General features: G+C 37.6%; 1 protein-coding gene across 2 annotated transcripts; it reads left to right on the forward strand.

Moving 5' to 3' along the window:
• The first annotated feature begins 3,740 nt into the window (after positions 1 to 3,740).
• Positions 3,741 to 7,893, forward strand: CCL20 (C-C motif chemokine ligand 20). Of its 2 annotated transcripts, none has more exons than XM_069104603.1 (4): positions 3,741 to 3,922; positions 4,626 to 4,740; positions 6,366 to 6,440; positions 6,993 to 7,893. In XM_069104603.1, exons 1-4 carry the CDS (start codon positions 3,841 to 3,843, stop codon positions 7,018 to 7,020), a joined length of 300 nt encoding a protein of 99 aa, XP_068960704.1. In that variant the 5' UTR covers positions 3,741 to 3,840; the 3' UTR covers positions 7,021 to 7,893. The 2 variants fall into 2 exon arrangements, with proteins under 2 accessions (XP_068960704.1, XP_068960706.1); XM_069104605.1 differs by having other exon boundaries at positions 4,629 to 4,740.
• The last annotated feature ends 2,832 nt before the right edge of the window (positions 7,894 to 10,725 follow it).

Genomic DNA, 10,725 nt, shown 5'->3' on the forward strand with positions numbered 1-10,725 from the left:
AATAGTGAAATCGGAAGTTTGTAAAAATCCCCAGCCTAGAACTCAGTGAAAGGAAAATAAGAACAATGATCAGTGACACAGATCTCCTCCCATGACTGTGAACTTATTAGTTTTTTTTTTTTTTACTCAAACCAGACACCAGGTGATTTTTTTCAAGAGCATATTCTAGTCAGGAGACCTTCCAGTGAGAATGAGGTTGATCGACTAAAGAAAATTTATACTAGATTAAAATCCTAATTGGAAAAGTCTACCTAGGAAAGCATTGAGGTCATTTGAACATAGTCACATTAAACAGATGAGGTCTCTTAGTTTGAAAATTAAATGAAGTGCTACTCACAAAAGTAGGAAAAGGGGTAAGTCCTCTGCTGAAATTGTGGGAAATCCCCACTAAACCCTCTCACTCTAGGGGAGAGGTGTTTTTGTGACAGCAAGAAAGCTCTACCATGTGGAAAGGTATTATGCATCAATCTAAGAAACTTAGCATCTTTTGCAATGAGAATAATATCCACAAGGGGGCTAAGTAGAAATTCTTAAAGAAAAGGGTAGAAAAAGACCATGTTAAAAAATGGTGTATCATTTGCCCCCCAAAAGAGTTTCTTTAATTAGAAAAAAAAAATCCACATTAGGTAAGATTATTAAATGGTAAAGGGGCAAGGGGCCTAATGAGGGAGTGGGCCCACATGATACAGAAGAATTTTCAGGTAGGAAGTTTGCTACAAAGCTCAGCTCAAACAGCTTCTTTCTCTTCCTGACCCCCTCAGAGGCTGATGCCTCCTCCCCACAAAGCAAATAAAAACCTTATTCATTTTGTATATTCTTATTTATATACATCTCCCTGAAGTCCCCTCCCCCACCTCCATGTCAGTTCATTGAGGGCAGGGACAGTTATAATTTTTTTCTTTGTACCCTAGTATCTAGCCCAGGGTCTGGCACACAGTAACAAATACTTGTTGATTGATTTAATAGGTAGTAGAAGTTCAAGGTTGAGGTAAATGCTTTCTTCCCAACACCCGTCCAATTTTTTCAACTGGCTTTTTGTGGTTTCCATTCCCTGTAGACTTGGCATAATTTCAGACATTTTCGGTGAAAGGAAAATTAAGCAATCACTTTACCAAAATGTACATTTTAGTAAGTCTGGGATTTCACAAACTGTTTTAAAATTTTAGGAAAATAGTCCCATTAAATTTTCAACACTTCTTTTCCTTTTAAAAAAAATCTATACAGAAACCAGGCTTCTGGTGATGTGGAAGATACAATTGCATCGACCTGTGCAAGAGTTACAAAAGAAAAGCAAACTTTACCACCCACAGTGAAAGTCAAGGCCCAATGATGAAATCTAGTCAAATTGAATCACGTTTGAATACTGAAAATGGAACATGTGCTCAGAAGAGCATCTGTCTTTACTTTCATTGATAGAAAGAATCAATTTCAATGCCATGGGATGAAGTCTGGATTTGGATTCAGCAGACTGAGAAGGGAATCCTGGCTCTGTTACTGACTTAGTTTCTCTTCAACTCAGTTTTGTTATCTGTAAAATGAAGCAGGTGGTGTAAGGGACCTCTGAGTTCCCTCTTAACTCTAAAGTTTCTCATACTTAGGAATCTATGATGGAGAACTCTATACAGTCATTTAATGGCCAAAAAAAAAAATGACAAGTTGGGAATAAGGAGACAGGGTCCTTTTCCTGATTTTGTATTCAAGTTGTTGGGCAATCTTGGGTAGGCATTTTTTACCTGGGGTCATGGGCTTTACAGCTAAGAGAGACATTAGAAACCATCTTGGTCAGCATCTTCATTCAGAGAGGGAGAAGCTAAGACCCAGAGAGTGATTGACCAACACAGGTCAGATGCAGCAGGGCCAAGATTTGAACCTGGCTTCTCTCTGTCCAAAACTAGTCCTCTCTCTGCTATTTCTGCCTCTTTTTTCCCAATTATAAAATAAGGGTATTGGAGGGAAGGAAATAGATATATCCAGACACCACCACCATCCCCTGCCTGTCACCTTCCCTTCACAGAGAGAAAGACATGAAGATGAGAGTGGAGGGAAATAGAGACTAGAATGTTAACATGAAAAGAGAAATGTCTCTGGAGTCCGAGGACCTGGGTTAAAAATCCCTTCTCTCTGGCATTGTGCGACCTTGGGCAAGTCCCTTTTCCTCCCTGGCTTCCTTCAAGTCTTGGTTAAATTCCTACCTTCTACAAGGAGCCTTTCTCAAACTCCCTTAATCTTCACCTTCTTTCTGAGACTATCTTCAATTTACCCTCTTGTTTCCATGTGGTTGTTTGCCTATTGTCTCACCTCCTTAGAATGTGAGCCCCTTTGAAAACAAGGATTGTCTTTGTCTTTCTCTGTATCACCAGCATTTAGAACGGAGCTTGGCACAGAGTGAGTGCTTAATAAAGGCTAGCTGACTGACTGACTTTTCCTCCCTGGGCCTCAGTTTCCTCATATTGTAAACCAAGGAGGATTAGACTAGCTGGCCCCTGATGTTGGTTCCAGCTCTAAACCTATGATACTATGATAGAGAGAAAATCACAGACTAACAGACAGACACATGAACACAGAGAAAGGCCTGATAAAGGAGAGACCCACTCAGAGGAAGGGCAAGGAAGAGGAACTCATACTTGACCAATAGGTGAACACTACTATAGGATGAACTGCTTTTATTCCGTTGGGGGAAAGCCTTCACTTGTCACTATTAATCAAAATTTTGGTTATTTATTTAATATACAGCATTATCTATTATATAGCATTTATTAAGTTCTATAGTAATAAGTACTATGTAGTGACAGTGTTCAACCAGCAAGCATTACTTTACTCCCTGTTATGCACCAGACACCAGGCTCAGTGATGGGAAAATACAAAGATGAAATGAAAATCCCTCCCCTCCAAGAATTTACATTCTACCAAGACAGATCATATTGTTCAAAATTCTTTAATTAAACCTATAGGAACTATTTGGTCAAAATCAGAGCCATAGAAGCCTAGGAAAGGAATGAAACAAGCACAACTCTCTGGGCTGGAGAACTAGAAGGTTTTTCAGGGTATTTTGTACATTTGAAATGAAATCAAACCAGTCAGGAATTTGATCCTTGGGCTCTTGTAACATCAGCCCTGCCGTGACCCCAATGTTCTAGTACTTTAAGGGCAGTTCATGGTTTCCCCTACCCATCCACAAGAATATTAGGAATCATTCCAGTAATATTTCAATAATTTCCTATGTTTTAGAACAGGACTTCAGGGTCCTTTGGCAGGAATTCAATAGCTGGTATGAAATATAGACCATTATGTAATAGCTCATTGGGCATTCCACTTTATCCTTCCCCCTCCTTAAAAACTTATAGAAAGCAAATAAAGTGTAAAACAATACTAGGTTTCCCTTGGAATGTTGGAATGTCATTGAGTGGGGTTGACCTTTGTTTATCATAAAACAGATTCAATACTTTAGTAATTACTTAGCACTTAGCTAGTGTTTTTCCCCTGGCATGAGGCACAGCTCCTTACCCTCTTGGCAAATTGTCCCATAAACGTCTTGCCTCAGCTAGAGGTTTTAAAAGCTTCTTTTTTTTTTTTTAACTACCATGCAATTTTATTTCCTTGGGAAAAGAAGGAAGATTTCCCTGTGTGCTTTTTTTTTTTTTTAATGACGACACTGGGGAACAGGTTCATCTGTGAGGGGAAAGCCCCATGGAAGAACACGCCTTCTGTGGACATTCCCAGCTAGCTCATTAGCTCTATATAAGTGGGCCTGGCTTGCTCACAGCTGTCAGTTTAGGCTAACTGGTCTTCCAGTGCACTTATACAAGCCACAGGCCCCAACGAATTAGTGCACGGTGGAAAATGGCCCGAGTTGGCAGCAAGATCCTGATCTTGGCACCTATGATGGCTGTGCTGATATTCTGCCTCTTTGACGTGTCTCGAGGTGAGCAACACTCCTATATTTTGCAAGGATGCTGGAACTCATTTTTTTTTTTTTGCAAGGAGTTCATCCTAAAAGACCATGACAGCTCTAAGTCCCTGAAATGGGATGATGGGAGGAAGAGTCTGGTACTATGCTTCATTCCTTCCTGGGAATATAATCCAAAAGTGGAAAGGGAAGCATGGACAATAGGTTAGGAGATCAACATGGGAAAACTTTGAGATAGGCAAATAGAACCAGACTTATCTATCTTCTTCTTTGTTCAAGATTCAGTTCAGGTACCACCTCTTCCAGGAAGTCTTCCTCGAGCTCCCCAGCTGAAAGCTCTCCATCAAAATTTCCCAGACCCCTTTGATGAGATCATTCCTTTGCCATTGGCTTAAATTATGTTGAATTGTACTTTGGAAATATGCATAATGTATCCCTTCCTTGGTACATTATAGTCTCTTAAAGAGCAGAAAGTTTTCCTTGGAGAAACCACTGGAGTTCATATAGGAATAACTGATCAAAAGTTCTCCCAATATGCAAACTAGTACTTAGGAGCAAGGATGGGAAGCAGCATTAACCTCTTATGTCCTGAAAAAGTTAATGTAGCTATTAAGTAGTAGATACATTGATTGAATCCTAGAGCTTTCACTGTTCCTAGAATGTTTATCATAAGATGACTTCATTCTTGATTACTGATTTCCTGTTTTTGCTCTTTCAGCAGCTAGCAGCTTTGATTGCTGCCTTGGGTATATGGAACGTCCTATCAGCACCAAATTGATCAAAGGCTATGCAGAACAGTGGTCCTATGAAGCCTGTGACATTGATGCCATCATGTAAGTACTGAGCAGGGTCAGCGATCTGGGTGAGAAAATGTCCATTTGGAAATTTCTGTGGCTAAAACAGAAACACTGTGAAAATCAGTCTCAACTTTACATTTCAGAATTTCTGCTTAGTAATAAGTTTTGTGTAAGCAACTCTGTAAACAAAAATAAGGCCAGCCTGTCAATAAGCATTTAAGTGTCTATGACTTGTGCAAAGTACTGGGGATACAAAGAAAGGCCCTCAAGTAGGTCAAAATCTATTAAGCAAACAAATATGTACAGGCAAGTTACACATAGAATAAATAGGACATGATTAACAGAAAGAAGCTGCTAGAATCAAGAAGGATTGGGAAAGGCTTTCTGGGTGATTTTGGTTGAGACATGAAGGAAGTCAGGGAAGCAGGAGGCAGAAAGGAGGAGGGAGGGTGTTGGGGACAGCCAGTGAAATCTCCACATGTGTGGAAGATACTGTCTAGACTCCTTTTTTTTTTCTTCTTTTTTTTTATTTTAAGGGCAGGTCATATGGACCAGAGCGGTGATGTAGCTAGCATCCATCTGGGATAGAGTCCTATATTTACATAGTCAGGGAGACCTGCAGTCTAATGTTACTTCTAACATTTAACCTCTCTGAGATTCAGACAAATATGACATGTTATGATATGAAAGTTATAGATGGTTTGTGGCCTTCCTCTGTGTAGGGACCCTCCACCAAAGAATCTTAGCATTTTGACCCATAGGTTATTAGAATGTCACGGCCAGGAAAGCTAGAGATAATGTTATTATTTAGGGCTTCTCCCTAGATGAATACTGGGAGTGAGGAAATGGGTGGATATCAAAGCACAGTTGTGTTATGATGCCTTGTCTCTGAGTTCTAAATTGTAATGCTAATGTCACTTCATAACATATACTGATTAGAAGTGACAATATATTAAAAATACATTTATATCCAGATTTCAAAAAACCTTAATACCTTAAGACTGTGCTGACTATCATATATAATACATTCTATAACACATAATGTAGAATATATTTATACATTATGTATATTAATATATTTATATATATTTTTTACATATTCCTCAAATACCTTTGTGAGGTATGTAATGTAAATATTAATATCTTCAATTTAGAGTTGAGAAAACTGAGGCTGGAGTGATATAAGAAAATTTCAAAGTGGAAGAAATCATAGAGACCATCTAGTCTAATTCAGAGCTGAACAAAGATGTGTCTACAACATACTTTGTTAACCCTTTGTCTGAAGACAGTGGGGTGAAGTGATTTGCTCAGTAAATGCAGCCCAGCTTTTATGACTCAGAGTCCAGGATCCTTCCTGCTACACTAAGATCTCTAACAAATAATGTGGCATACCATGTTTCCTACCAGAATTACTACTGGAGTTGGGGAGGGGGAGAATGTTCTTCTTGAACTTGGGATCCAGTGTATTTCCTAATATGCAAATAAAGGCGTGGTTCTCCTTTCATTGCCAACACATTTAGTTAATTATTACTTTCATTTTGATTTGAAAACAACTGAATGTTTTAAATATACGAAATAAGCAGTTTCTCTTGAAAACACAACAAGAAAATTAGAAGGTGCTCAAAGAATAAAATAAACAAACTTTTTTTTTTTGTTTCTAGCTTTTATACCAAAAAACACGCTGTGTGTGCGAATCCCAAGGAAGCATGGGTGAAACATGCCCTCAGGATTTTAAGGTATTGAAATGCATGATTTATGATCCAGCCTCACAATGCATGTGAATGAGTGGGAAGTATTTTCTGTTGACATTCTGGTCTTTGGGGGTTTCTCCTCTGTCTGGTACTTAGAACCCTAACCTTACAAATGAGAAAACATGGTTGTTTTTAGCTCCTAAGACCTTTCTGTTCCATTCCCACATCTCCATTCCCATGGGAGCAAAACATTGCTTTTAAATTCACCTAAATGTCCTTGTTGTTTTTAGCATAGTTCTAATATGATACTTTAGAAACTCTCTTCTCCCTCCCAATTAGGGAGGCAATCATGATCCCCAAATTCTCCCTGCTATGGTCTATATACGATCACAAATAGGGCTATTGATGAATATTTTTTTTCCTAGACATGATATTGATCATTGTTTGAGTATCTGATATCAAGAAAATCAAGGGAGAGAGGATTTGGTGAATCATAAAATAAAGCTTTGTTGATGGACAGGCTATCACTTTGATTGTTTGCAGTCATTCATCTGTTTGCTTCACTAAGTATTTGCCTCTCTCTCTCTTTTTCAATAGTTCCAGACTTAAGAAGATGTCAAAGTAATTGAAAAGGAACGGGAAAAAGACTCAAGAACAAAAGAACCTAAACTAGGTTGGAATTCCTACTCACACATGGTTGTGTGCTTGCCATCTATTTAATTTGGTTATCATTGGATCTATCCAATTAGTGAAGTTGATTCATATTGCATCATAGTTTTGCTTTTTTAAGCATTATATAAAAGCCTGGCATTTTCTTTAATGTTGTTGTATTTGTAGATAGTTTATGTGTCCATTAAATGTTTGTCATTTAAAATTTTTCACAACCTGACCCTAACCTATGTTTCCAGTCTGTGTTCTAATCAGACTGGTGTCCTTCCTGTTCCTCACACATAACACTTCATCTCTGCTCTCTACATCTTTGCTCAGGCTGTCCTTCATGCCTGGAATGCACTTTTTCCTTACTTCCACTATTTGAAAACTCTAAGTTCCCTGCAAATCTCCTCTCAAGTTCTACCTTCTAGATGAAGTTGTTCTTGAGTTCCTCAGAAGCTCCTGCCTCCCCTCCCCAAATTGTATTTATTTTTCATACCCTTGTGTATGTACATGTTGTCTTCCTTGACAGATTGTAAGCCCTTGAGGGCCAGGACTGTTTTCTAGCACCTAGTATAGTAGCTGGCACATTGTAGTGCTTCCTAAATCTATAGAGCAGTAAGTGAGTCTGTTATTGTTGTTGTTGTTCGATATTCAGTTATTTGAAAGATTGAAGTACTATTATTATCTTTATTAGTTGTAAAAGCATTTTGGATTGTTTCATTTGTATGGTTTATTCCAAACAAATGTTTAATTATTCATTCAGTGTTTCACTGTTTTGTGAAAGTAGAAAATCATGCAAAAATTGTCAATATTAACAATAAAAGAAGGAACCAAAAATGAAGTAGCCAATGATTATTGACTAAATTATTTTTGCTAAATTACCAAGTATCTACTACACAGACTTAATGGGAAAATTTGCCAATTTGTTATTATAGCAAAATACCGATATTCTCCACTCTTCTTGTTATATACCTCATTTCTATACTCCATTGTCATGGAAAATACAGGGGAAAAAAATCATTCCACTTTTTATATAAGTAGTCATCATACATAGGAATTTATTATGTAAGAATTATAATGGAATACTTTTGAGGAAAGTCATCCAAACCAGAAATGAGAAACATTTCCCTATCATAAGATTTGGTGTCTTGTATTTATTAATGTAAATGAAAGATGATTTAAAGAACATTATATGCATTTAGAGACAATCAAAGTGTTGAAAATTGCCTTGGAAAATCTTGTAGTTCATCTTGCCAAAGGCAGGGCCCTCCTCACAGACAAGTGAGAAGCTCTCTTAAGTAAAGATTCCCAATTATTTTCCCTTAAGCAGAAATAGAATTAATTCTCAATGTAGGATTCAAAGTTGATTCCTTGCTCATCCAAAGGTCAGACTACTGACAACCTCAACCACTTGTAACATAGCAGAAAGCTAACTATATATATGTATATATATGTATGTGTATGTATACATATATGTATGTGTGTATATGTGCGCATGTGTGTGTGCATGCATGTGTATAAAAAAATTCTGTGTCACTGAAATAGCTTAGAAAGCCCATGCACTAGTACCTGCTTATTTCACTCAATAGGAGAGTTGGCATTCACTGAGAGCCTTTTTTGGGGGGGGGGGGCTTGTTTTTTGCTTTTTGGAGGGCAATTGGGGTTAAGTATCTTGTCCAAGGTTACACAGCTAGTTTTTCTTTTTTGTGTGTGGGTGTGGGCGTTGTGTCGGAGGCCTGAATCTAACTCAGGTCCTTCTGACTCCGGGGCTGAGAGCCTTTTTTGATCTTTTTACATATAATTCTAACCAGATAAACTATCTGGTTTCTTAATTAGGCCCAGAGTCAGGAAAATCTGAGTTCAAAAGTGACCTCAGATATTTACTTAGTTATGTGATCCTGCTCAAGTCACTCAACTTCTGCCTGCCTCATTTTCCTTATTGGCAAAAATGTGGATGATAATACACCTGTAATTTAGGTTGTTGTGAGAATAAAAGAAAATAATGTTTTTAAATAAATTTGCAAATATCAACATCATCACCAACACAGAACAAATTGAAAATTGAAATTTGACACAGGTCAATAGATTGGCAATGGGGTGTCAGAAGTGAGAGCTAAATTAAGAATCCAAAATTAGGCTCAAAAGCCACAAAAAGTAGACAAAAGAACTCATAGAATTCAGCAGTCTGGGATGATTTAGCACGGGGGCAAACACATCTCTATGCCTCAGTGACACCTTAGAGTATAGCTATCTTAGAACAAGAAATGAGTTGGTTTCAGCTCATGATGGCCTAGAATCATCAAAGAATGCTTAAATTGTGTTTAATAACTTTTATGTAAGAAAGCAGAAAGAATATAATAGAACCCAGAAATATTTTATCTAAAATGGTTAAAATAAACATTTATTTTGCTATTAAAAGTCTACGCTTTGAAATTTTATTTGGGATGGCTCAAGCCAGAAAAATCCAGTGTTACTAACTTTTACCCTCTCCCTTCAAAATTGATTAGATAATTACTATTTTTGTATCTCAGTCTTTTACTTTTTTCTACCTTTCCTTATTTTCCCTTTCAGTATTTTTTTTCCTTCTACATCAATGCTGTATCTAATTCAATTCATTCAGCCCCAATGCCTTCCAATCCCCTCTTGCCTCCAACACAGTAGACTAGTTGTTTCTCTCCCTCTATCTCTGTCTCTCTCTGTCTCTCTTTCTCTCTCTCTCTCTCTCATCGAGACAGGTATCTTCACAAGGAAGAAAGAAAAACATTAATAAATTTGTCTGTGAATAATGTATTTGAGACTGGACCTATGATTTCACTGACTCAGTGAACTCCCTAGTGAGAGTTCTTCTTGTAAAAATGCATACCTATGTATTCTCTGAATTACTATAGCAGCTCTCAGTTACTTAAATTTAAATGATTTGTCATGATTCACACATCCAGTATGTGCCATAGGCAGAACCTGAACCCAAGTCTTTTCTGGTTTGAGGTTATCTTTCTAGCCACTAAGTCACGCTTGCCTCTGTTTATGGGAAAGAAAAAAAAATTCAGCAAAGGTAAGTGACTTCCATGTAGGACTGAGTTGGTGAAGTTTGAGAATAGTTAAGGGGCAGAATATTAGGAAAGTTTTAAGCCTATAATACATATCAATCTTTGGTTCTGATTTTTGGGGGTAAGGATAGTGAATGTTAAGAATAAAACTGGTCTGGGCATGCTAAGGATGGCAGATATTTTGGACAAGGCAGGGCATTCTGATCCACAGGGGCTAACACTGATTGGATGTCCACACTAAATTTAGCATTTATTTGATGAACCTGAGGGCCACCAGCTTGCCAAAGGAATGCAAATGGACCTAGGTCAGTGAAGGAACAGGTGAAGTTCTGCCACTGATGAGCTGAGAAATGGATAGGGAGACCCAATTTTAAAATAATAATAGCACAGTTTCAAAAAACTAAAAATTGTGGCTCATTGAACTCAGTGAACGCTTGAACTAATGAAAAGATAGATTTGTTTTCCTTCTGTAACTGTATCTAAAGCAACCAGATAAATGGCAAGATTGAAGAGAATCATAAATTCATTGATTCTTTGAGCTGGACAAACCCTTGAAATTATCTAGCCAACTTTCATGAGTTATGGAAAAGGAATCGAGTTTGGGAAAATTTCGTAGTATTCTGGTCAAA

The sequence above is a fragment of the Petaurus breviceps genome, unplaced genomic scaffold (genome assembly GCF_028583685.1).
Source record: "Petaurus breviceps papuanus isolate PSGF00001 unplaced genomic scaffold, PetGlider_PUasm1.0 688, whole genome shotgun sequence".
Classification (NCBI taxonomy): domain Eukaryota; kingdom Metazoa; phylum Chordata; class Mammalia; order Diprotodontia; family Petauridae; genus Petaurus; species Petaurus breviceps.

Bases quoted from the DNA above. Each gene is read 5' to 3' on its own strand.
- CCL20 (XM_069104603.1), top strand. From the start codon at position 3,841: ATGGCCCGAGTTGGCAGCAAGATCCTGATCTTGGCACCTATGATGGCT. The intron at 3,923-4,625 runs GTGAGCAACACT...TTGCTCTTTCAG, and splicing joins CCTCTTTGACGTGTCTCGAG to CAGCTAGCAGCTTTGATTGC. The intron at 6,441-6,992 runs GTATTGAAATGC...CTTTTTCAATAG, and splicing joins CATGCCCTCAGGATTTTAAG to TTCCAGACTTAAGAAGATGT.